Here is a 25,457-nt window from a genome sequence, read left to right as displayed (position 1 = left end):
AGTGTAGTTCGCGTGACAATCTTTTCTGGGCGTAGTAAAGGGAATTCGCTTAACGCTCTGATAGAAATTTTCTCTTTCAGACATAAAAACCACTTACTGTAAACAGTTATGGACAATTCTAGGATTCATCGAGTTTCGTATCATAAGGAACAAGGAGTTTGTTTGCATCAAATGCATCATTCATGCTACATATTTCTGAAATTGTGCATAGTCTGCATATAAAACATTTGTATTTATATGCCTATATTTATCTGCATGTTTTCACATTTCTTTTATAAAATCCAGTACTTTCTATATATTTATAATTCGTGCACTTGATTATAATGGAATTAGCCGCCCCAGCTTGGACACCGAAGTTATCTTCAAATATTGTCTTGAAAATGTCCAACCAAGTGCTGTTAGAACACTCTTGAGATTGAAGAGTACATCTCTGTTTCGCATGAGATATTATCCTCTTTATTTTGAGAGATTTCCCTTTCTAGTAACATCTTTTCTGATTAAAGTTGAGACTTGTGTGCAAATTTATGCATGAAGGGCTTTTCTCAGTGTTCTCAAATATAAATTTCTGTGTGACACTGGTTAAAAATTAATTCCCGTATTTGCTGAACGATAAGACGCGCCGGATCATAAGAATTACCAAGATTTTAGAAGAATTGTGGAAAAAATATTTTTTCCACAATTCTTCTGAAGTGGTCATCAGACTTCAAAAGAAGACAAGAGTCGGTTGAGGATGATCTGAGGTCTGATCGGCCATCTGAAACGATCAATGAAACAATTGCCATCGTTGAAGAAAGAAAACAAAAAAGAAAACAGGATTATTAAAATTTGTGAACTTGAAAAAGTACTTAAAATATCCCATGGAAGCATTTCAACAATAATATATGAGCATTTGGAAATGTTCAAAGTTTGTGCAAGATGCGTTCCCAGAAATCATTCCATTCAAGAGAAACATCAGAAAGGTGGAATGATCAAAAGAAAATTTAAAACTAATTCTTCATAATTTAAAATTTTATCCCGTTTGATGACTTGTAATGAAACTTTGTTACATTTTTGTGATCCTGACTTAAAATTAGAACGCATGCAGCCGAAGCACAAGGGATCTGTAACTCCAAAAAAAAGTTTCAAACCCAACCATTAGCTAGAAAATTGATTACCTTGCACCTAAAACCACAACAACAGGGGAACATTATCCAGCCTTATGCGAAAGTATTCCAAATTTGGCTGATGACAGACATCGAACCTCAAACTTTTCCACATTAATGCGAGGAAATAACGCTATCCACGTACAAGCAGCGAGGACACAATGCAAGAGTTCCGGATGCAGTCAATTGGTCGAAGCAGGAGGGCAGTTGCACATGTCTTTGAATTGACTGTGGTTGGACCCCGCATTATTGCTGAATACGGCTAATCATTATATTCTTATCAAAATGGCTAACTCTGTTAACTCCTCTGACCTGATGGTTATTTCAGAGTAGAAACTCGTATTTTGCGTAGGCTTGAAAAAAGGACGAGAGAGAGAGAGAGATTCGATGGAAGTTACAATGAGAGCCCCTGTCGTTCTGATTCTATTACCTGCTAAATCATGGGTTAAGTCGTTTGCCCCTTTCCTTTAAAGACTCTACCCCGACAGGAGTCTGTGCACAGTATCGTCACCGTCCACCCCTTGGTGAAAAAGGCCCAGTTCGAATCCCGTAAATAAGCGAGGAGCTTTTATGGGCTTCTTTCATTCATTGGCTGAGTTAATCGATCTCGGGAGTAGATAGCAAGACTTTTTTCCCCTGGAAACTGGAGGTTTTCGTCCAGCAAAACAGGACAAGATGATGTGCCTAAAATCCTACAACAACTTGCTTAATCAGCTTTTCAGTGATTTCCTATCTTTCTTACGGACTACTTAAAGAAACTGCCCTGTTTTCCATCTATGCGCACATGCCATCTATACCAAAACTGATGAAGGCTGGTTGCGTTCACCAGCTTTTCTCTTTCGTAGTTGAACATATTTTAGGATTTGGTGATTGATTACGTCTCTGAGGTCATGTTCGACTACCATTACTCCAATGCAATAGATCAATCCATCTATTTAGTAACTTTTTTCTACGTGCCGAAGCTCTGATTGTCATCATGGGATGAAGGCTATATCGGAATACAAGACATTGTCAGACCGCGGTGGCGACATCTATGGGCAGAGATGGCATACTGTTTTGAAGCTTATTATTATTATTATTATTATTATTATTATTATTATTAGCTATATGGTGCAAGGAAGCCTGAGGCTTATGCTGCCCCAGCCAAAAAAAAAAAAAAAAAAAAAAAATTTCCTCAGCCACCCTGAGAGAGAGAGAGAGAGAGACAAAAGGGAATCACCGAGAAAGAGAAGAATGATGATATCCAGCTCAGGACCCTGGGTGTGCCATGCCCATACTCACCAGATGTGAGCCCCTGGGGTGCTTGCATCATATAATTCAGATTTTTGCGCGATATCCCTTTGTAGTAGGGGACTTGTCTCTGTAATTTTTAGGGCATTTTTTACTGCAGTTTCTTTGCAGTTCATTTGTTTTTATTTCAGTTCTTCAACGATCTATTTGCTTTCAATTTCTTCTAATAATGCCATTAATATATAGACTTTAAAGTTAAAAAAATAAATAAATAAAATAAAGAAGTCATTCTTTGTCCGATATGATATTTCCTAGGTAATTGAATTCTGACCCCTGTTCTATAATCTTACATTAAATCCCAATTTGTACTCTCTTTGTACGGTCTTGAAACTTCTGAATACGTTACATGATGTTACATTGTACACTCATTGGCCAAAAAATTAGAAACCTTTTGCAATTGGCATCAGCAAATAACTAAACTTACGGTATGCAAATGTAACTTGTCAGTGATCACAGGTCCTTGGTTTCTGGTAAATATTGTACGCTTTTGTGGGACTTCTTGGTCGATCCGGGCCTAGAGAGGACAGGTGATCTTTCCGATTTTAAAAAAAGGTATTATTGTTGGAGCGCATTTAGCATTTGGGAAAACAAAGGAAACCACTGGTTTGTTGAAGACAACCATCTCAAACATATACAATAAGTGGAAGACAAAAGGTGAATAAAACTCTAAAGGGGAAAGAATGCGGCAAAAAATAGGTACTCCAGGTACGAGACCACAGGAACTCAAAGCGAATTGCGCGTCAGAATAGAAGGTCCAGTGTGCAGAAATAACGGAAAAATTCAATTTAGGCAAAGAACGATCCACAACTGAACCGTGCGAAGGGAAGAAGGTTGAAATTGTGCTCCAACACAAGAATGGACTCTGAAACAATGGAAGAAGATCATGTGGTCTGACTGTTGTTTACCACTCATGTGCCCCCCCCCCCCAATGTCCTTCTTTCCTGTCTAACAAACTTCGGCTTGCAGTGCTTCATTTTTTAGCCACATTATATTGGATTCTTTCAAGACGACAACGCAATTGTCTATCGAGCAAAAATTGTATCTGAATGATTCAAGGAACATTCCCAAAGTTTCCACAATCTATCCTGGCAGCCTGATTCTCCAGATCTGATCAGTTCAGCTTCGCAGTTCTCTACCTGCCATCCACAATACAGCAGCTGAAAAATGTCCTGTAAAAGAATGGCCACTTCTGAAGCTAGATTCCTTTACGCCAGCGGAATCCATGCCACAACATCTACGGGCTGTAATACAGGTAAACAGTGGCCCTACTAGGCACTGAATAAAGCTTTCTAATTTTTGGTTATTGAGTGCTTTACATATAAATGAAATTCTAACAAAATAAATCAGCGTCCCAGGGTTTCATTAAAATCTGAAAAATGAAAATCCGGAAAGTGTTGTTATGCTGTCCATATTAGGTAGAAACCCTCTTATTTGATGTGATTAGTCTGCTACTAGGTTCGAAATCCGTCAATGACACCAGAAAATGTTAAGGGCTTTTTATAACTGTGACCGAGTTAGCCGGCCTCAGGCGTGAACAGTAATTTTTCTAGCAGACTAAGCTAATCGACTACAGAATGCGCAATTTGTGGACATAATACACATGAGTAGATGAGAATCTACTCATGTGTATTATGTACACATGAGTAGATGAGAATCCACTCATGTGTATTATGTACACATGAGTAGATGAGAATCTACTCATGTGTGTTATGTACACATAGTAATATGAGGGTAGCCCTCATGTAACAGTTTATCCGGCATAATCGGGATTGGTAGTTGGTCAGTTAATCGAAGCAGAGAATCATAAGAAAGAATACATACGTACCTCAGTAACTTTATTTTCAAATAAAACTTTTAAGGTACCGTAAAAGATTATATGAAACGTGACGTTTTGCACATAGTCCCTCCACTTTTTAAATTTTTTTCTTAATAAACATGATATTATTCATTATTGAATCAGGATGTTGTTCAATGTAATGGAAAGCTGTATCTAGGGCGTTTTGGCCGCTGCATGAGAACTTTTTGGACTTGAAAAAGATTCAATCTCTTCTTCTTCGTATTTAGATCCATCTCTTTCCTGTGTGTGTAATTTCTGCATCGTCCATACTTTCAATTTCCAATAAATCGCCATCAATCTGTTGGGCGACCTTATAGAATCCATTGTTGTGCTGTAGATTTTGTTATAAATGTTTTAAACTTTCAAATTTCCTGAAATAAGTTAATAAACTAGGTTTTCATTATCTTCTTACAATTATTATAAATTTTTTTCTCATTTATGGGGCCTTGTGGTTAACACAATTGGCAGAATCTCGGCCCTCCCCACACGGCGTGGAAAAGACCTGAGTTCATGTCCCGTCGAAGACGTAAGGAATTTTAATGGGCCTTTTTTTCAAAACGTGGCTGAGTTAGTCGGTCTCAGGCGAGGGTAGCATGATTCCCCCACCACCGAAATTCTGTTTTTCATCCAGCAAACAGAAAATCGACTACAGAACACACGCACTTACAGTTGTCGTTGTAGTAGGGTTTTATGAACATTAGTGACTAAGGCCATACTGCTTCCTGTATACTGTCTGTAAATTGCGAGTGTTCTGTGGTCGGTTTTCTGTTTGCTGGCCAAAAAAAGCCGAGTTTCCGGGAGAAAAACCGTGCTACCCTCACCTGAGACCGACTAACTAAGCTACATTTTGAAAAAGGCACGTAAAAATTCCTCACATCATCGACGGGACTCGAACCAGGTCTTTTCTATCCGGTGTGGGGAGGACGGTGACGATATCACTGTGCTACCTGCGGGGGTTAATGGAATACAAACCACTGGCTTCCGTGCTTACAGACCACTTGAATTGAGCCTTCTTAACATAGTCGATTTGTAAATGTTTTCACCTGTGGCGCAGCAACCTCAAGAGATAGTTGATGACAAGCCATCATAGTATTCCGTCTTGCTATTAGAGCCAGATGATATAGCCCTTGGGCGACTATCAGCTCTTTTTGTAATGGTTCCTGTCTCTGAAACTGCTTCCATAGTGCCAAGATGACACTTCATGACACATTAAGCCAATGTGCCAACTTCGCCTGCAACTGTCCAAATTCAAGTCATCCAATGGCCCACCATCTCAAAAAATTATCTAAACGATGATGACTTGCCATCCTGAGTATTGGAAATGTAGTTGTCCCACTGAGCAAGCCAAGAAAACGGGAATGAAGTAATGTGGTCGCAACCAATGTTTTAATATATCAATTTCTACTGGATACTCGAATTTGCATGCCAGGATGTCTATTATATCAAATATTCACATTCGGCTACACTGTTCGCAATAAAATATTCATGAAAATCATTTTATTCTGTTAATTTTGTCGAGCAGTGTGTTAGAGGATGGACAGGTGATGTCAATTAAAAGGTACTGCAGTCTTATCTTCCTGTTTTTAGATTTAGGCCATTTATTGTTTGAACTTTTTTTGTCATATTTGGGTTGAAATTTCCGAATGTGATGTTAAAAATGGTCTAAATATCATCATTTAATTTTATGATTCCTAAATTAAAATTTTGCCTGATCTACTCTTTTGAATGGGCAAGCGGTTCTTGATCTCGGTTTAGTCTAAGATGTCACTGAATACGCATATATTTCTGAAACAACTGTAAATCAAGTTTATATAAAGAAAAGATAAAAAAATTCTCATTTCATGAAGATCAAAGATCAAATATCACATAAAACCTTTTTTTAAAAATTAAATTGGTTGTTGTTATTGGGTTTTAGGAGCATCGGCGACCAAGGCCATGTTGCTCTGTATATTGTTGTAAATTGTGTGTGTTCTGAGGTCAATTTTCTGTTTGCTGGATGAAAAACCCGAGTTTCCGGGAGAAAAAACTATGCTATTCTCGCCTGAGACCGACTAACTCAGTCACGCTGTGAAAAATACCCATAAAAACTCCTCGCGTCTTTAGGTTCGAACAGGTCTTTTCCACCTGATATGGAGGAGGCCAGCGAATCTATCAACTTGTGCTACCCACGAGGGCAAATTAATTCGGTTGATTTTAGATTTATAACAAAGGTGTCTTTTGGCTAAACCAAAAACAGGGAACAACTTTTGCCCAAAAAAAAAAAAAAACACTTCATTTGCCAAATTTTTAATTCAGGCAGGCTTGAAATTTTTTTAAATTGAATTTTTGGTTTTCTGTGATTAAGTTATTACTAATTAATAATAATATATGTAAAGTAATTTTCTTCTCTGCTGCCATTACTTCAACGTATTCACTCAGCTTTTTTGTAATGCTTTACTTATTTCCTCTTGGATTTTAATAAAACTTGAAAAGTAACACATATTTCATAGATATTTTTTGATTGAAAAAATGAGCAAATGGAACAGGTATCTCAGATATTAATATGCAGTTAACATTTTTATAATGGGCTTTACTTTTATCCTGAATTTTAATAAAAATATAAATACATTTATTTCACATTAATGCTGTGATTAATATGATAAACAAATACAGTATAATTTGTTATTTTATAACAGAAAATGAGCTCTTCAGAATGCAATGACTTCCAGGTGTACAATGAATAAACAAAACTCGTTTATTCATATATTTATTCATAAATATATGAATAAACGAGTAAAATAAAATAAATGACTTAGGGGTGCCATTATTAAAAAAAGGTTGAAAACCACTGATATAGCATGATCCAACAATTTATATTTTCATCAGCTGTAAAATTTATTAAAATGATTTTGATTGATAAAGGCAGTATATACATCCCCTTGAATCCAGTATCATATTTTTATATTTTGGTATATTTTAACTTGTATGTACTGATTATATTTTTATTAATCTACAATAGATATTTTATTTTATATTCAAGATTATATGTGCATAGCCAAAGCATTATTTCTTTTATATTTGATACATCTGTTTGGTCTGAATTATCAAGAATATACATAAAAATAATAATAATAAATGCAAATTACACTTGCTGGCATCAATTTGCTCCCTGAAATAATTTTGACAGATTCTCATAGGAAATATGTTCAAAAACTCAGATATGTGCTTAAAAAGTTCTCATCACCCTTAGTTTTCAAATATCTTAGGGTTAATGACCGAAAACCAAGACCTGTCATTAAAGTTTCATTTCCTACATTCTCATTTAAACTTTTTACTGAAAACTTGGGAGCAGCCTCCAATGAACACGGCAAAAGGTTTTGCCATGATATTTTTCAAATAGGAAAAGGATACCAGGGAAAATGGAGTCCAAATATGTTGGTATCTCGTACGGGAGATGCCAGTGGGCAATTATAAAAGGCAAAAAAATGATAAAATAATTGTTTTTTTGTCAGATAAACATTTTTGTAAATAGAATATGGTTATTAGACCCATTGTTTGATATTTAGTACTGCATGTAATTTTTTCTTAAAATATATGAAATCTTTTTTTTGATAGAAATATTTTGACTTAGCATTAGCATTAGCATTAGCAGAGGCATATGATGCAAGAAAGCAAGCTTATTCAGCATCAGCCAAAAAAAAACAAAAAAAAAAAAAAAAAACCCACTCCCATTTCACCCCTCCGTTCGTTCGAAATACCTGTCCAGTTGAGCTTTAAATTTGTTTAGGCTATCAACTTCAACAACCAGTGATGGAAGTCGGTTCCACCAACCAACCACCCGCTGGCCAAAGGCAAATTTCCGCACATCTATCCGACATCCGTCCTTCCTCAATTTGAATTTATGCCCTCTGAGGTGATTATTCTGAGAAAGATGAAGAATCCCATTGGCATTGAGCATGCTCAAACCATTCAAAGCCTTATACACCTCTATCAGATCACCTCGCCGGTGCCTAGTCTCCAGACTCTGTAATTTGCAAAACTTAAGCCTTTCTTCGTAAGAGCAACCCTTTGTTCCATTTACTAATCTTGTTGCCCTTCTCTGTACCCGTTCCAGCAGCTCTACATCCTTCTTGAAATGAGGCCTCCAGACCTGTATACAGTACTCAAGATGTGGCCTTACCATTGCCTTATACAAGGGAATAATCACCTCCTTATCCCTGCTAGAAAAATTCCTGTATATCATTGACAAGACACCATGAGCTACTCTTGCAGCTCGTCTGCACTGCTCAGAGAACTTCATATCTGCCTGCACAATTACCCCCAGGTCCTTTTCATTCTCCACCACTGTCAGTGTAGTACCGCAGAGTTGATACGTTGCTCTGGGGTTACTGTTTCCCATATGCAGCACTTTACATTTGTCGATGTTAAACCTCATTTGCCACCTCTCAGCCCATCTGTTCAACCTGTCCAGATCCTGTTGCAGCAGCATAGCGTCAGTATTGCCCTTAACGACCCTGCCAACCTTTGTATCATCTGCAAACTTGGACATTAAACTTGATATCCCATCATCAATATCATTCATAAACACCGAAAACAACAACGGACCCAACACTGAACCTTGAGGAACTCCACTAATAACATTAGTCCACGTTGAGCAGTGTCCATTGATTACCACTCTCTGTCTTCTGCCACTCAACCATCCCCTTATCCATAGCAGCAATTTGCGTCCAATGCCACACTGCTCCAATTTGTGCAGCAGTCTTCCATGTGCAACAGTATCAAAAGCCTTTCTAAGATCCAAATATATAATATCAAAGTTATTCCCTGCATCCAGTTCTTTTGTGACTACATCATAGTATCCAATCAAATTGGTCAGGCAAGACCTGCCCTTAACAAAACCATGCTGCGTCTGAGCTATAACTGAATTCTTGTCTAGATGATCCTGCAGTGCTTCTTTAACCAGTGCCTCCATTAATTTACCTGGAACAGAAGTTAAACTAACAGGTCTATAATTACTTGTGTCAGCCTTTGAACCTCCTTTGTGAATTGGGGTCACATTTGCACATCTCCAGTCCATAGGTACCTCCCCTGAGTCCAAGGAAGCTCTCATAATTATGGCTAAGGGTTTGCTTACTTCCTTTGCTGCCTCCTTTAATATAACTGGATAGATCCCATCCACCCCAGGTGCCTTTTTTATGTTTATCCCCAACAATCTCTCCTCCACTTTCCTCTCAGTTATTACAAAATCATCCAGCTCACTGCCAATGTTTACTTTACCTACATCATTCTCCTTCCTGAATAACTCCTCATGCGTGAATGTAGATGCAAAATACTCGTTTAGATTGTTAGCCACCTGAGCAGGATCCTCAACTGTTGAACCATCAATATTCAGTGGACCAATCTGATTCATCCCTTTCCTTTTCGAGTTCAAGTATGTAAAGAACTCTTTTCTGTTTTTCTTTGCATCCTTTGCCAAGGATTTTTCATAGTCTGCCTTTGCCTGCCTAATCTCCTTTGTGACTTGGTTACAGACCAACTTATATCTATCATAGGCTTCCATGTCACCCATTAATTTATATGTATCCCATGCATTTTTCTTCTCTGCCACATGTCTCATTAGTTCATCTGACAACCTAAATGGTTGACTTGCTAAACCTTGAACAATATTTCTTAGTTGGTATGTAAAGCCTGGTAGCCTCCAAGATTAGTTCCTTGAATGCTTCCCATTTTGAGTTTGCTGTTGGTAACATCATCAGTTGGTCCCACTGTATAGAATTTAAATACTGTCTCAGACCATCATAGTCGCCTTTACGAAAACAAAAACCCTTCCCTTTACCTCTGATGGTAGTTACCTCCTTGAGTAAATCCCACTTCAACACACTGTGATCACTGCCACCTAGTGGTTCATTTATCTGCAGGTTCTTAATGCATGAGGAATCACTACTGATAATCAGATCAAGAGTATTGCTCCCTCTCGTTGCCTCACGAACATGCTGATGTAGAAAACAATCATCTAATAAATCCACAAAAGCCTTGCTAGTGTGCGAGTGACCAACCCACAAATTCCAGTCAATATCTGGGAAATTAAAGTCCCCCATTATAAGACTCTCTGATTTACTGGCCCACTCTATTTCCCTGTACAATATCTTATTATACTCATCAGAGTCATTAGGCCTATAGCACACTCCTACTCTCAATTTTGATTTCCCTATGCTTATGTCACACCAAACTGACTCGACGCTGCCCTGTCCATCGATGTCGACTGGCTTCACTTCCTTGGACTTTATGTGTTTCTTAATTAATAGCATAACCCCTCCTCCCCTCCTGTCCTGTCTATCCTTTCTATACACATTGTATTCCCCAAATTCCAGTTCCGCATTACTTATATCTGTGTGACACCACGTCTCTGATATCCCAACAATATCTGCCTTTGATGTTTTGAGCAATACCTCAAATTCATCAAATTTATTTACCAAACTCCTAGCATTGGTGTACACGCAGGTATACATGCACCTGTTTCTATTCTTAGCTACCCTAACACAACCCATGTGTTTACTTGTACCGCAATGACTACCAGCAGTCTCTGAAATATCCTGCATCCTGTTTTTCAGACTTCTGCTCATTTCAATAGAAGCAGTGCAAGAATCACTTCCACCTCTGCCACTGGCTACTGTTAATCTATTAGTCCTTGTATCCCCCCCAACTAGCAGTTTTCCGACCCACCTAACACTGCCTCGACAGCATCAGCAAAAATTCTTGCACCCTTTCTATTTAAGTGTATCCCATCCCTGTAGAAGCAATCTCTCCTGTTAACAAGTACAGTCCAGGCTGAAAAAAATTCTACCCCTTGAGCCTTGCACAATCCCTCCAGGGCCGAATTGATCGACAAGGCTCTCATCATATACTCCCTCCTATCGTGTCTGGGCAGAATTGCAGACACTTTCAAGTTCAACCCTAATTCACGGCTTTTTTTCAACAGTGACCTGTACTTGCTAAGTAATTCCGCCGGTCTCCTACTCTTAATATCATTAGTGCCAACGTGTACAACTATATCACCTTTTGTGCCCTTAAAAGATGATATCCGTTCTACAACGTCATCAACCTTTGCCCCTGGCAGACATACCCTGGTCCTATTCCACCTATCCTTTTTACAAAGGATGTTCCCCGTTTCCCTGACAATAGAGTCACCAACAACTATTAGTTCCTGTGGGACCAGCGCATTCTGCCTAGGGGGCTGCTTCTGTGTTGCCTGATGACCAAGTGCAAGCTCTGGCGTTGATGTGGGCAGCTGAGAGCTTGATGGGCCCCTCAATTTATTTCCTTCGAGGGCATCCACCCTGTCCTTCAAGCTCTCATAAAGGCCCATAACAACGCTGAGTTGTCGCCTGATTTCCTTGCACTCCTTACATCGTGCACACACAAAGACATCCCCCTTGGCAGTATCATGTCCCGTACCCGACTGCTCCGCAAACATCAAGCAAACAGTGTATTTTAATAGACTGTGATTCAGAGGGCAACTGCCCCCCTCAGTTCTCCCCTGAACCACAGCACTCCCATTAGCTTGAGCCTTTTGCTTTGCTGCTCTGGTCAGAGTCATGATTCCGATTTAATTCAATAAAATTCAAAACAAAAATTAAATCCTTAAGTTATATCCCAAAACAGTTATGTTATATATATTTTTTTTTCGGTATCTAGTGTTTTCTACGAGTTCCCTTTATACAACTTCCGTATCACGTGTACCACTATAGTTATGTATTAATTATTTGTTAGATTAAGTCGTTACATATATATATATATATATATATATATATAGAGTTAAAAGTACAATTTAATTGACAATAAAGTTTATCAAGATTAATCTGACTTTAATCCCTTCACCCTTAAAACTGATGGGTATTACAGCAATATAGTTGTCATATTTGAATTCAGCAACGTCAAATCTACAAAAATCACCCTGAATAACAGGGAGCAAAAAAAATTTTTTTTTGCCAACCAGTGTTATAATTGAAGTTAGCTTATTAGGTGTTTATTTCACTTATATATTCTTAGGAATTTTTTTTAATAACTATTGATAAATTGAATTATTATTATAATAATTTTATCCCAGGTATTTAACGTTAGTTGTAGTTCATTACTTATAGTTGAACCTCAATTTTAGATTGAATCAGAAAAGGATAAGCCGCAACCAACAGAAAAAGATGTCGGAATCAAAATTACACCATATAAAATTGGAAAGAAGGAGGTAAGCTCATTAAATGATGCTTATATGCTTTTATTTATCTATTTTATGAGTGATACTAAAGTTTAACATGTTGACTGTCTTTATGCAAGTAAGCATAAAATGGCACTGTAAGTGACATGCCGCCATATCTGGCCGACCGGGCTAGCCGAGTGGGTAAAGTACCTGCCCGGCAACCCAAAGGTCGCGGGTTCGATTCCCGCCTCGGGCTTGGATCAAAGTACTGCAAAAACCTTGGGAGGTGCAATATGGCCACAGAAGCCGATGCGCCAACAACTACCAAATCAAATCAAATCAAAGCCGCCATATCTGAGTTTAAAAGGCACCCAAGTGCTGTGGTGTAATGCATTAGCATTAGTAGAGACATATGATGCAAGAAAGCAAGCTTATGCAGCATCAGCCAAAAAAAAAGAGTGACATTCTTAAGCGGTCAACCAGCAAGTGCTGTAAACGTGTAAAGGCACATGAAATTAACAACTACTCAGTATTGGCATGCTGATTGAAGGTTTTGCAGCCATGACTAACTTTTGTTTATAGACTTGCACGCAGTATTATTTGTTCTTTGCTTGTGTTGTTGTTAATTTATGTATAATTTATGAATAAACTTTTTATAAAATTTTGATATTTGTTCTGATTTACAGCTCAGCACAAAAGTAAGTTAGCTTTTAGCAATGAATTCCAAACTTTAAATTTTCAACTGTTATTTACAAATTTTTGGAATGCTGGAGATGTTGGAATGTTTGATTTTTTCAACATTCTGAAAATTATGGCACATTGAAACAAGTTCTCTGAAATTTAGGTGGCAGCAAATGTGTTAAATACATATTAAATTTTCACTAAAAAATTTTAATTTTTGTTGTAATATAGGACCCAGAGCCGGCCCGTCCACTAGGTAGTCGCCTAGGATGCAAAGGTCCTAGGAGCACATTCCAACAAAATGTAATTTTTTTTAGTGGTTAAAAAAATAATTATTTAAATTAATTAAGGTAATAATTATTTCTAAATAAAGAAATAGCATTATCTAAATATTTTGTCAAATATTAAGAATATATTTTAAATAAACAATTGATTTACAACATGGCCTTATGGTTTTATGACATTCTAAGTTGCTTTGTCGGCACATCACTTTGATATTTAATTAAAAGCTTCCAAAAATATTAATAGCAAAGGTATGGAAGAAGGGATAATATTTTATGAGGGATAGATAGGTGGATATTATATGATGCATAGATAGGCAGATGGATGGTACAGAATACAACTGGGGCACAAATTTTGTCTCGCCTAGGACTCATGAAACCCTTGCGCCAGCTCTGATAGGACCCGAGATGTCTATCAACCAACCATTCAAAAACAACAGCTACTCTTCTAGTAGATTGTAGAATTTGAACCAAGAATTTTTCTTTTCTACACATTTACCATATTTCTCATTCATTCTTCTGCTTGGCATAGTGGCACAAAGAATTTCCAGCACTTTTGCTGAATTAAATGTTAAATTATTAATTGCTATAGTCAGGAGCAAATGAATAGGTGGTTCTAGGTAATACAGCAGCTCTCCTCATCTTCTTCTCACTCTGTATACCTTTCATCCACAAATTTGTGGTACTGACTGCTGAAAGTAAGCTTTGCTCTTCTTAGAACAAAAACTTGTTGATAAGGAGGGTGTAGTGTTAGTGGAAGAGCTAATAAATGATATTGACCCACCTGTTGGATTTCTCCCAACTTTAGTGACCTAATAATTTATAGCAATTTGCTTAGTAATTTAATAGCTTCCATTTTTCTATTTTTAATTTAAGCATTGATGTTCAGTACACCAAATTCAAAAAAAAAAAAAAAAAAATGCTAAACGTAAAGAGAAAACAAAAAAACTTTTACAGTATTTAGTTTATTAAATTCTGCAATTACAGTATCATATATTTTTCATATTTTAAAGTTTATTAAAATTATTTACAAAGTTTTATATAACTTTGTAATAAGTTCATTTATAATTGTTTTGTACCTCGAAAAATTATTAGTTTTTAAATAAAAGGTTTTAATGATATATAACTAATCAACTTTATTTTTGTTTAGTTGTTGATATCAAGTGTATTGTGAGCATGTATTTTAACTACTTGATGTATTTTCTTGATTTCAGTATGTTAATCTTTTGATTTTATGCATGATTTCAATATATTAATCTTTATATTTTCAGTGGGAAGAACTCTATATTGAAGTCTTATATACAATTAAACATAAATTAGGAGCAAATAGTAGTGACTACTTAGTATATGCTGAAGATCTATATGAATATGCCCAAGAAGCCTTTTGCATATCTAATGATAATCATCGTCGTCTTTTTACTATAGCTCAAGAAGAAAAGGTATTATTCATTAATGGTTGTTTATTCAATGTTTTTAGAATCCAGTTATCCATCTTAAAAATATTAAAACAAAATAAAATTGTATGCTACTTGTAGTTTTACAGCCAAGTTTGAACACAACCCAAATTAGCATTAGTATTGATAGAAGCAAGCTTATGCAACATCAGCCAGATGTACATCTGTACATCTCTTCTAATTTTCTAATTCCACATCAGTATATTTTTTTAACACTTCCATCTGGTGCTTTCCTTAGCATTAGTAGAGACATGTGATGCAAGAAAACAAGCTTATACAGCATCAGCCAAAAAAAAAAAAAACTTCCCATTTCACCCATCCATTTGCTCCAAATGTTTGTCTAGTTCTGCCTTGAATTTATTTATCTGGAAATTCTTAATGCATAAAGAGTCAGTGCTGGTAATCAGAACAAGAATATTGCATTCTCCCATTGCACATGCTGCTGTAGCAAACAGTCATTCGATAAATCCAGAAAAGGTCTGGTACTGTGTGAGGGGCCAACCCTCAAGTTCCAGCAATATCTGGAAAATTAAAATTCCCACTTGTACGATATTCTGATTTGATGGCCCACTCTATTTAACTATATAATTGTTCATTATACTCATCACAATCATTTAGATTATAATTTACTCATGTCCCCAGCATTTATGTCACACTATACTACTCAGTGTTGCACTGGCCACCCACCCACACACTGGGTGCACTGCATTAAATTCCATGTGCTTCTTAATCACGAGTGTATTCCACTCCTTCCACTCCTGTCCTATGTATGTATCCTTTCTGTAGAGATTGTACTCACCATATTCAAATTCCTCAGCATTTTCCCTACAATACCTGCCGTTGATGTCCCTTCAAATTTATCAAATTTGTTTACTCCTAGAATTGGTGTACAGGTAAGGATACACATATCTGTTTTTGTTCATATTAACTCTAACATAACCCATATATTTGCTTCTCCCATGAGAATCCCCAGCAGTCTTTGAAAATTGCAGCACCTTGCTTTTCAGGCTGCTGAACATCCCAGTAGAAGCGGTGCAAGATTCACTTTCACCTCTGCTTCTGGCTTCTGTTAATCTACTAGTCTCTGTCCTCCCTACGAGTTAACAGTTTTCTGATCTATCTAAAACTGCCTTGATAGCATTAGCAAATATTCTTGCATGCTTTGTATTTAAGTGTATCCCATTCCTGTGAGAACAAATTCTCCTGTTAAAAGGCACAAATCATGCTGAGAAAAATTCTATATAAGATAATAGCTTATAATAATAATTATATAAGATAATAGCTACTCTACAACATCATTAACTTTTGCCTTGGCAAAATACTGATCCTATTCTGACTATCCTTTTTACATAATATATTTTCTTTTCCTATAAATAGTATCACTGACAATATCTACTTCCTTCTATCAGATCTCCCTTCTGATGCATGAGCATCATTGAGGATGTCATTATGTTATCTAATGTACAAGTGTTGAAGATCATTATGTTGTCTGATGCATGAGCGTTGCTCTTGTATTTAGCTGAATGGCTGAGTGCTTGATGGGTCCCTCATTTCATTTCCTTCAAGGGCATCAATACTGCTCTTTATGCTCTTACATAAGCCATCAGAATGCTAAATTTGTGCTTAATATCCTCATACATTTTGCATTGAAAACATACAGAAACATCTGGCCATTTGGCCATATCATGTCATTCTCAAGGGGACCAGGAAAATAAGTGATATAGAGCAATGTATAAAACCCTGATTTGGAAGGTACCAACCATTAGCAGTTCTTTCCTCAGTCAAAGCATTCCTTCTACTTTGAGCTTTTTTCTTTGCTGTTCTCATCTGAGGCTTGATTTTAGTCATGCTATAAGAGACATGATTATGATGATACTTCACTATTTCTACATTAGGTTTGTGACAGCAGTATATGTAATTGGTATTTTTACTTTATATACTATATGATGTAGTTACATTATAAAATCATGCTTATTGTAAATTTATAATCATGATTATTATAAATTTATAGTTTTTAGACAATAAAGACTTTTAAAAATTTTAATGTAAAACCTGATTTAATTTTTTGACCATGTATTTTATTTACAAATTTTGAAACTAGCATAAGGAGGTCACAGGCAAAATTGGACAAAAAAAAGGTTAAGAATCCTTACCTTAGAGTCATTTAAACCACGACATTTGTTATTTAGTTTATACAGAAAACTATTCATCTTTTGTGATAATTTTCTCTTTATACCCATCTTCTTATTTTTTTTTTCAGAGAAAATTCAAAAAAAAAAACCATAATGCATTTCATCAATTTGCAGACTTAAACAAGGACTATAACTGGCAACCGTTTGTCGAGTTCTAAACATGTTCAAATTTGCATGCACTATCAGATAAGCATATCAAAACCTGACATGTTTCATGCTCTTCCATCTCAGGAGATTTATTTTGATATATTTTTGGAAACCTTTTCAAGGTACCTTGTACAACAAAATATTTATTCTGACAAAATGATATTATATCACTGAATTCTTCCTAGTAGAAAATAGTAAACATGATGGTTAATCCTTCTGGATAGTGGTACTAATATATACGCTAAAATGGAAATCAACGAGTCGAGATCATATAGATCTTTATATGATGATTCGAAACTATAAATTAGTTTGGAGGATGATGTCATCATTTGTGTTGAGACTCTTTTGGCTCCATTTATGGTTATATCATTGGCAGCTGGCCTGAATTATGCTGTGTTGAGAGAGTGAATCATCTTTCCCCTGTTCAGAGTTTTTCAAGGTAGTGACACAGTCCGTGATAGAGAAGAGACTGCATATTACTGTTCAAATTTGCCTGTGAGGTGCCCCACCACTATTGTAGGGTTAAGGTAAAATGCACTACTTTTATGACACAGTCCTTAAATAAATAGTAAACAGATAAATCAACCAGTTTTAGCTATAATTTTAAATTATTGCTTTTTTTATACAGCTTTATATTATTATTACTAACATTTAATATTTTTCAGCCTCCTATACTTGTATTAAATGCTGTGGTTGTTGAAGCCCAGGACCTAGAAGCCAAAGATCCAAATGGTAAAAACTTTATAATAGTTTTTTTTTTTTTTTTTTTTAAGTAAAGCATCTGTATTTTTGATGTAATCATAAAGATATTAGCATTAGTACAGGCATATAATGCAAGAAAGCAAGCTTATAAAGCATCAGCCAAAAAAAATAAAAAAAGATCCATTCATTCCATGTGTTTGTCTACTAGTTCTGCCTTGAATTTATTTAAGCTATCAACTTCCACAACAACAGATGGAAGTTTGTTCCAGCAATCGACTACCTGCTGGCTAAAGGCAAACTTCCACACATCTATTCTATAACTGTCTTTCCTCAGTTTGAATCTATGCCCCCCTCAGGTTTGTAATCTGAGCAAGAGGAAAAATCCCATCATCATTGAACCTGCCCAATCCATTCAAGGCCTTATACACCTCAATCAGATCGCCTTGCAGGTGCCTAGTCTCCAGAAGCTGCAATTTGCAGAACTTCAGCTTTTCTTCATAAGAGCGCCCCTTTGTTCCCTTCACCAGTCTTATTGCCTTTCTCTGTGCTCGTTCTAGCAACTCTACATGCTTCCTAAAATGAGGCTTCCAGACCTGTACACAATACTCAAGATGTGGCCTGACCATTGCCTTATACAAGGGGATAATCATCTCCTTATCGCTGCTCGCAAAATTCCTGTACCACGTGACTCTGGCAGCCTGTCTGCACTGATTAGAAACCTTCAAATTTGACTGTACAATTACCTCCAGGTCTCTTTCGTTCTCCACTACCCTGAGTACCACATAGTTGGTATATTTCTCTGGGGTTACTGCTATCCATATGCAGTACTTTGCATTTGTCAATGTTAAACTTCAGTTGCCACTTCTCAGCCCATCTACCCAACTTTTCCAGATCGTGTTGCAACAGCATACTGTCATTACTGTTATTAACAACCCTGCCAACCTTTGTATCATCTGCAAACTGTACATTAAGCTTGATCTACCTTCATCAATATCATTGATAAATATAAAAAACAACAGTGGGCCCAACATTGAACCCTGAGGGACACCACTAATAACATTAGTCATAGAGCAGTACCCATTAATCACCACTATGTATTCTCCCACTCAACCATCCTTTTATCCATTGTAGCAACTTGCCCTTAATGCCATACTGCTCCAATTTGTACAGTAGTCTTCCATGTGCAATGGTATCAAAAACTTTCCTGAAATCCAAGTATATGATATCAAAGTTATTTTTTGAATCCAGTTCCTTTTTGACCACATCATAGTATCCAATCAAATTGGTCAGACAAGACTTCCCCTTGACAAACCCATGCTGTCTGAATTATTATTGCTGCTTTGTCTAGATGATCCTGCAATGCTTCTTTAACCAGTGACTCCATTATTTTTCCTGCAACAGTAGTCAAACTAACTGGTCTGTAAATAAACTCGTGTCACCCTTTGATTCTCCTTTGTGAATTGGAGATACATTTGAACATCTCCAGTCCATGGGTACTTACCCCAAGTCCAATGATGCTCTCATAATTAAGGCTAAGTGTTTGCTTATTTCCTTTGCTGCTTCCTTTAATATAACTGGATCGATTCCATCCACTCCAAATGCCTTTCTTATGTTTAACTTCAACAATTTCTCCCCCCACTTCGCTCTAAGTTACTACTAAATCTTTTAACTCCCTGTTGGAGTTTAACAGGGAGAATAAACATCTGGCCCTCCCCCTCCTTGAATAACTCCTCATGTGTGAATGTAGATGCAAAATACTCATTTAGTTCGGCAGCTATCTGAGAATGATCATCTACAGTCAATTCATTGATATCAAGTGGACCAATCTGATTTGTCCCCCTTCCTTTTAGAGTTTATATAAGTAAAAAAGTCTTTGCTGTTTTTCTTTGCATCCTATGCCAAAGATTTTTCATAATCTACCTTCACTTGTGTAAACTCATTTGTGATTTGATTACAGACTAGCTTTTATCTACCATAGGCTTCTGTGTCACCTGATAATTTATGCACATCCCATGCATTTTTCTTCTCTGCCACAATTCTCATTAGTTCATCTGACATCCATTTAGCCTGAACCTAGAGCAGTATTTCTTAGTTGGAACAAAAAACCTAGTAGCTTCCAAAATTACTTCCTTGAATGCTTCCCATTTAGAATTTGTTGTTGGTAACATCATCAGTTTGTTCTGCTGTACAGAACCTAAAAAATCTCTCAAACCTCTGTAGTTGCCTTTACGAAAGCAAAAACCCTTCCCTTTACCCCTGATGGTAATTACATCTTTAAGTGAATCCCACATCAGTACACTGTGATTGCTGCCATCTAGTGGTTCCTTTACCTGTAAATTGTTAGTACATGAATAATCACTGCTGATAATCAGATCAAGAGTGTTGCTCCCTCTTGTTTTCTCTCGAACATGCTGCTGTAGAAAGCAATCATCCAGTAGTTCAAAAAAGCCATGCAGTGTGCAAATGACCAACCCACACACATTCCAGTCTATACTTGGAAAGTTAAAATCCCCCATTATAAGACACTCCGATTTACTGGCCCACTCTATTTTTCTGTATAATTGTTTACTATACTCATCAGAATCATTACGCCTATAACAAACTCCTACCCTCATTTTTGTTTTCCCAGTGCTTATGTCACACCAAACTGACTCAGCATTGCACTGTCCATCTATGTCTACTGAATGCACTTCCATAGATTTTATGTGTTTCTTAGCTAACAGCATAACCCCTCCTCCCTTCCTACCCTGTCTATCCATTCTGTACACATTGTATTCCCCAAATTCCAATTCTGCATCTCTTATATCTGAGTGGCACCATGTTTCTGATATCTCAACAATATCCCCCTTGGATGTCTTAACCAGCACTTCAAATTCATCAATTTTTTTTACTATACTCCTAGCATTGGTGTACATGCAAGTATACATGCACCTGTTCTTACTCTTAATTACTCTAGCACAGTCCATGTATTTACTTGTTTCATGACCCCCAGCAGTTCCAGAAATCCCCAGCAACTGGCTTTCTGGGCTGCTGCTCATTTCAGTGCAGCAGCCCAGAAATCATTTTCACCTCTGCAAAAATCATTTTCACCTCTGCCTGCGGCTACTGTTAATCTATTAGTCTGTGAATCCCCCCAAGCTAGCAGTTTTCTGACCCACTTAACATTGCCTCGATTGCATCAGCAAATATTCTTGCACCCCTTCTATTTAAGTGTATCCCATCCCTGTAGAAGCAATCTCTCCTGTTAACAAGCACAGACCACACTGAGAAAAATTTTACCCCATGAGTCCTGCACATTCTCTCCAGGGCCAAATTGATTGACAAGGCTCTCTTCATATACTCCCTCCTATCGTGTCTGGGCAGGTTGCAGACACTTTTAAATTTAACCCTAACTCACAACTTTTTTTTTAGCATTGATCTGTACTTGCTTAATAATATCATTAGTGCAAACATGTACAATGATATCACCTTTTGTGCCCTTAAAAGATGATATCTGCTCTACTACGTCATCAACTTTTTTCCCTGGCAGGCATACCCTGGTCCTATTCCACCTATCCTTTTTTTGCACCGTATATTTCCCGTTTCCCTGACAATTGAGTCACCAACAATAACTAGTTCCTGTGGGACTGTTGCATTCTGCCGTGAAGGTTGCGCTGTGTTGCCTGGTGCATAAGAGTGTGCTCTGACGTTGAGTTGGGCAGCTGAAAACTTGATGCCCCCCCCCCCCCCCATTTTAATTCCTTCGAGGGCATCCACCCGACTCTTCAAGCTCTCAATGATGCCCATCAGAATGCTGAGTTGGTGCCTAATTTCTTCACATTCTCTGCACCTAGTGCACGCGCACGCGCGCACACACACACACACACACACACACACACACACACACACACACACACACACACACACACACACACACACACACACACACACACACACACACGACATCCTCCATGGCTAGATCATGTGTCCTGTTTGAGATAGATCCACAAACATGTTGCATTTTGCACATTTTTTTTTAGACTCTGATGCATTGGAGAATCGTCCCCTGTGGTTCTCCCAATGAAGTACAGCACTTTTGCTACTTTGTGCAAGTTGCTTTGTTGCTCTAGTCTGGGGCATGGTTTTCATTTAAATACAATTTGGTTAACAGTAAAAATTAAAAGGATTTATAAATTTAATTGATTAATTGCCAATACTATACTAAGCCAACAGATTCCTACTACAGTGCTACGTATTACGCTATCTAGTTTTATGTTATGCCTTATGCTATCAAGTTCAAGATATATGTAATGCTATTCCGTATCGATACTACACAATGGCGGAAAGTTTCAAACGGTACAAGTTTTACCGATACTAAGTAATAACCCACAAAACTAAGTATTGTAACTAGGAATATAAGCTACTTATAAAAAATAAATTAATATGCCAATTTATTCAATAAAATGGTAAAAATTTAAGAAAAACGTCTCTATTTGCTGGAGCCATAAAAACTTCGCCCACACCTAGCTAATCTGTTCCCATTCTTTTATTATATAATTAATATATAATTAAATAGTAAAGTTTTACTAATTATTGCAGTAAGACAAAATCTTGAATGCTTTTTTCAGTTTATTTTAGATTCGTGCAGAATTGCAGTGTGATCTAATATAAGGAAGGTGGTATGTCTCTTGTTTTTTCTCCAACTCCCTCATAGCTAGTGGAAACAGCTCCCAGGGAAAGGTTGAGGACTGTATTTGAATCCAGAATTTTATTTTTTTTCTATATCAATATTCTGTTGTCAATTTGCCTGTTTGCTGAATAAAACATGCAATCATTGCCTGAGACTGAATAACTCAGCCACATTGTGGAACAAGCCTATAAAAATTTCTCGCATTAACAGGATTCAAACTCAGACCTTTTCCACCTGCTATCTGTGGTGATTACGTTTCACCCTTATATACTCATAAAGGTGAAATTCCCAGTGTAGGTACAGATGTAAAAATCTACACTTCACTAAAGCAATGGTTTATACATAAACAACAACTTATTGATGTGCACAAACCATATATTTAATTCCACACAACCAAGGTGTTATTGTGACTGTCATAGCTAGTCACACACACCTCATTTCCCAGAGTAACATACCAACTGTGCAGTACTACACTCAGTGTAGTTAGAGAATGAAAAAGACTTGGGAGCAATTGCACAGTCAGATATGAAGTTTTCTGAACAGTGCAGACAGGCTGCCAGAGCAGCTCGTAGAGTCTTGTCAATGATATACAAGAATTTTGCTAGCGGGAGATAAGGAGGTGATTATCCACTTGTATGGGGCAATGGTCAGGCCACACCTTGAGTACTGCATACAGGTCTGGAGGCTCATTTTGGGAAGGATGTAGAGCTGCTGGAATGAGTACAGAGAAGTGCAATGAGATTGGTGAGCCTAACAAAGGGTTGCTCTTACCAAGAGAGATTTAAGTTCCACAAATTGCAGCACCTGGAGACGAGGCACCTGCGAGGTGATCTGATTGAGGTGTATAAGGTCTTGAATGGTTTGAGCAAACTTAGTGCTGATAAGATTCTTCCAGTGGCATTGCAGGATTTTTTGTTGGCAGGTACATTCACAAATAAAGGTGCCAATTGCAATTCACAAATAAAGGTGCCATTTGCTTTCTAAAAAAGTGCCACAATACCAGATTTCAGTGTCAGTATACAATATGCCTGCTGATCCTGCCCTGGCTATGCCACTGGATTCTTCCTCTTGCAATTTGAATTTATGTCACCTAAGGGGACATAAATTCAAATTGAGGAATGACAGTTGTAGAATAGATGTGTGGAACTTTGCCTGCCTTTAGCCAGCGGATGGTTGATTGCTTGGACAAACATCTATCAGTCGTGGAAGTTGATAGCTTAAATAAATTTAAGGAAGAACTGTTGGAGCCAGTGGTTGGTGAAATGGGGAAATCTTTTTTTTTTTTGGCTGATGCTATATAAGCTTGCTTTCTTGCATCATATGCCTCTACTAATGCTTATACTAATGACAATGACTGGTGCAGTTTAAAAAATGACTACAGTTTACAGTCAGGTTGCCAGATGTCCTGTATATACAGGACATGTCCTGTATTTAATGATTTTGTCCTGTGTCGACTTTGTTAGGACACCCTAAATTTCCTGTATTCAGCTTTATTCAATGAATTACAAAAATTCACCAGTTAGTGCTATTTTTCTGCCACAGTAATTGGCGCTGAAATCACTTAAATGGCAACACTACTTCAATTTATTGTTAGTTTGCAACTCTTTCAACAGTTCAACCCCTGTTTACGTTTAGTTATGAGTTCGGACTTGTGAGTGACAGACTCACTGATGTGGCCGTGAGATTATCAAATTCAGTCTTTTCATTTTTTTTGGTGGTTGTTATTATCTATTTTTTATATTTGTGTATTTGAACCCCCAAATACCAAAACGCAAATGTAAATTTCTTGATGAATTTTCTGAACAGTGACATTTATTAAATGAGGAAAAAGTCCTTTCGAACCTCTTTGTGCGGTATGTAATTGTGAAATTTCGAACCTCTTTGTGCAGTATTCAATATCGAAAATGGTGGGAAGTCAGATATAAACCAGCATATACTAACAGATAAGCATAAGAAATGTATGATTTCCTCAACTAGTACCTCAACTGATAAAATAACAGATTTTTTCATTAAGAGAAATTCAGATGAAGAAGAAGATAAAATAATCACTGCCGATGTTGTAATGGCCTTCCACACTATATCATTATCAGTCTTTCAGCTAAAATCATTGTTTGAATGTACTGCTACCAGAAGTATTTTTTGATTCCAAAATTGCAAGCAAATTTTCAAGTTCCGGGACAAAATCTACTGCAATAATAAAAAATGTAATAGTTCCATTTACTATTCCAGAGATTATCAAAGATCTAAATGCCTCACCTTTTTTAAGCATAGCCACAGATGCAAGTAATCACAATGCAGAAAAAATTTTCCCTTTGTTTGTGTAATATTTTTCTTGTGAAAAAGGCTTTCTTATAAGGCTATTGCAAGTAAAATCCCTTCCAGATGAGACTTCAGAAACAATAGCAAATTTTTGCAGAGACTCTCTTATTGAGTTAGGAGTTAATGAGAAAAAGTGTACTGCTTTTGGTGGAGATAATACAAATACAAATTTTGGTGGATGTTTGTGTAAAGGTGCAAACAATGTTTATTTAATGTTGTAGCAAAGCATGAATGATTCTATGGAAGGTGTTGACTGTCCTGCCCATATTCTGCATAATGCTGCTCAAACAGCATCTAATGTCCTTTCTACAGACATTGAAGTAATTGTCATGAAATTGTTCTCTTACTTTGGCATTTATACTATTCAAACTGAGCGAATAAAGGATTTTTTTGATTTTTTTTGCATTCAGCTTCAATTCTCTCGCATTCAAAAACCCATTGGTTCTAAATGCAGTTAATAGAATCCTCAGTTTATTTGAAGCACTAAAATCATACTTTAATTCTGAAGGAAAGGCCCCAAAAATTCTTGTTGACTTTTTTAATAGTTCATTGAGTGAAGCCTACTTATTT

At 36.9% G+C, this 25,457-nt stretch overlaps 1 protein-coding gene across 1 annotated transcript in view; it reads left to right on the top strand.

Annotated features, from left to right (window-relative positions):
- Nucleotides 1-25,457, top strand: part of LOC150076771 (BAI1-associated protein 3-like) — a 350,663-nt gene that overhangs the window by 119,966 nt on the left and 205,240 nt on the right. Inside the window, exons 4-6 of the mRNA XM_090386647.1 lie at nt 12,407-12,490; nt 14,676-14,843; nt 17,863-17,929. Coding sequence (XP_090242773.1) covers nt 12,407-12,490; nt 14,676-14,843; nt 17,863-17,929 — 319 coding nt within the window. The remainder of the gene's footprint in view (nt 1-12,406; nt 12,491-14,675; nt 14,844-17,862; nt 17,930-25,457) is intronic.

Source organism: Mastigoproctus giganteus, chromosome 12 (assembly GCF_048544385.1).
Source record: "Mastigoproctus giganteus isolate SK-2022 chromosome 12, ASM4854438v1, whole genome shotgun sequence".
NCBI lineage: Eukaryota > Metazoa > Arthropoda > Arachnida > Uropygi > Thelyphonidae > Mastigoproctus > Mastigoproctus giganteus.
This window is presented reverse-complemented; position numbering and strand designations above follow the sequence as displayed.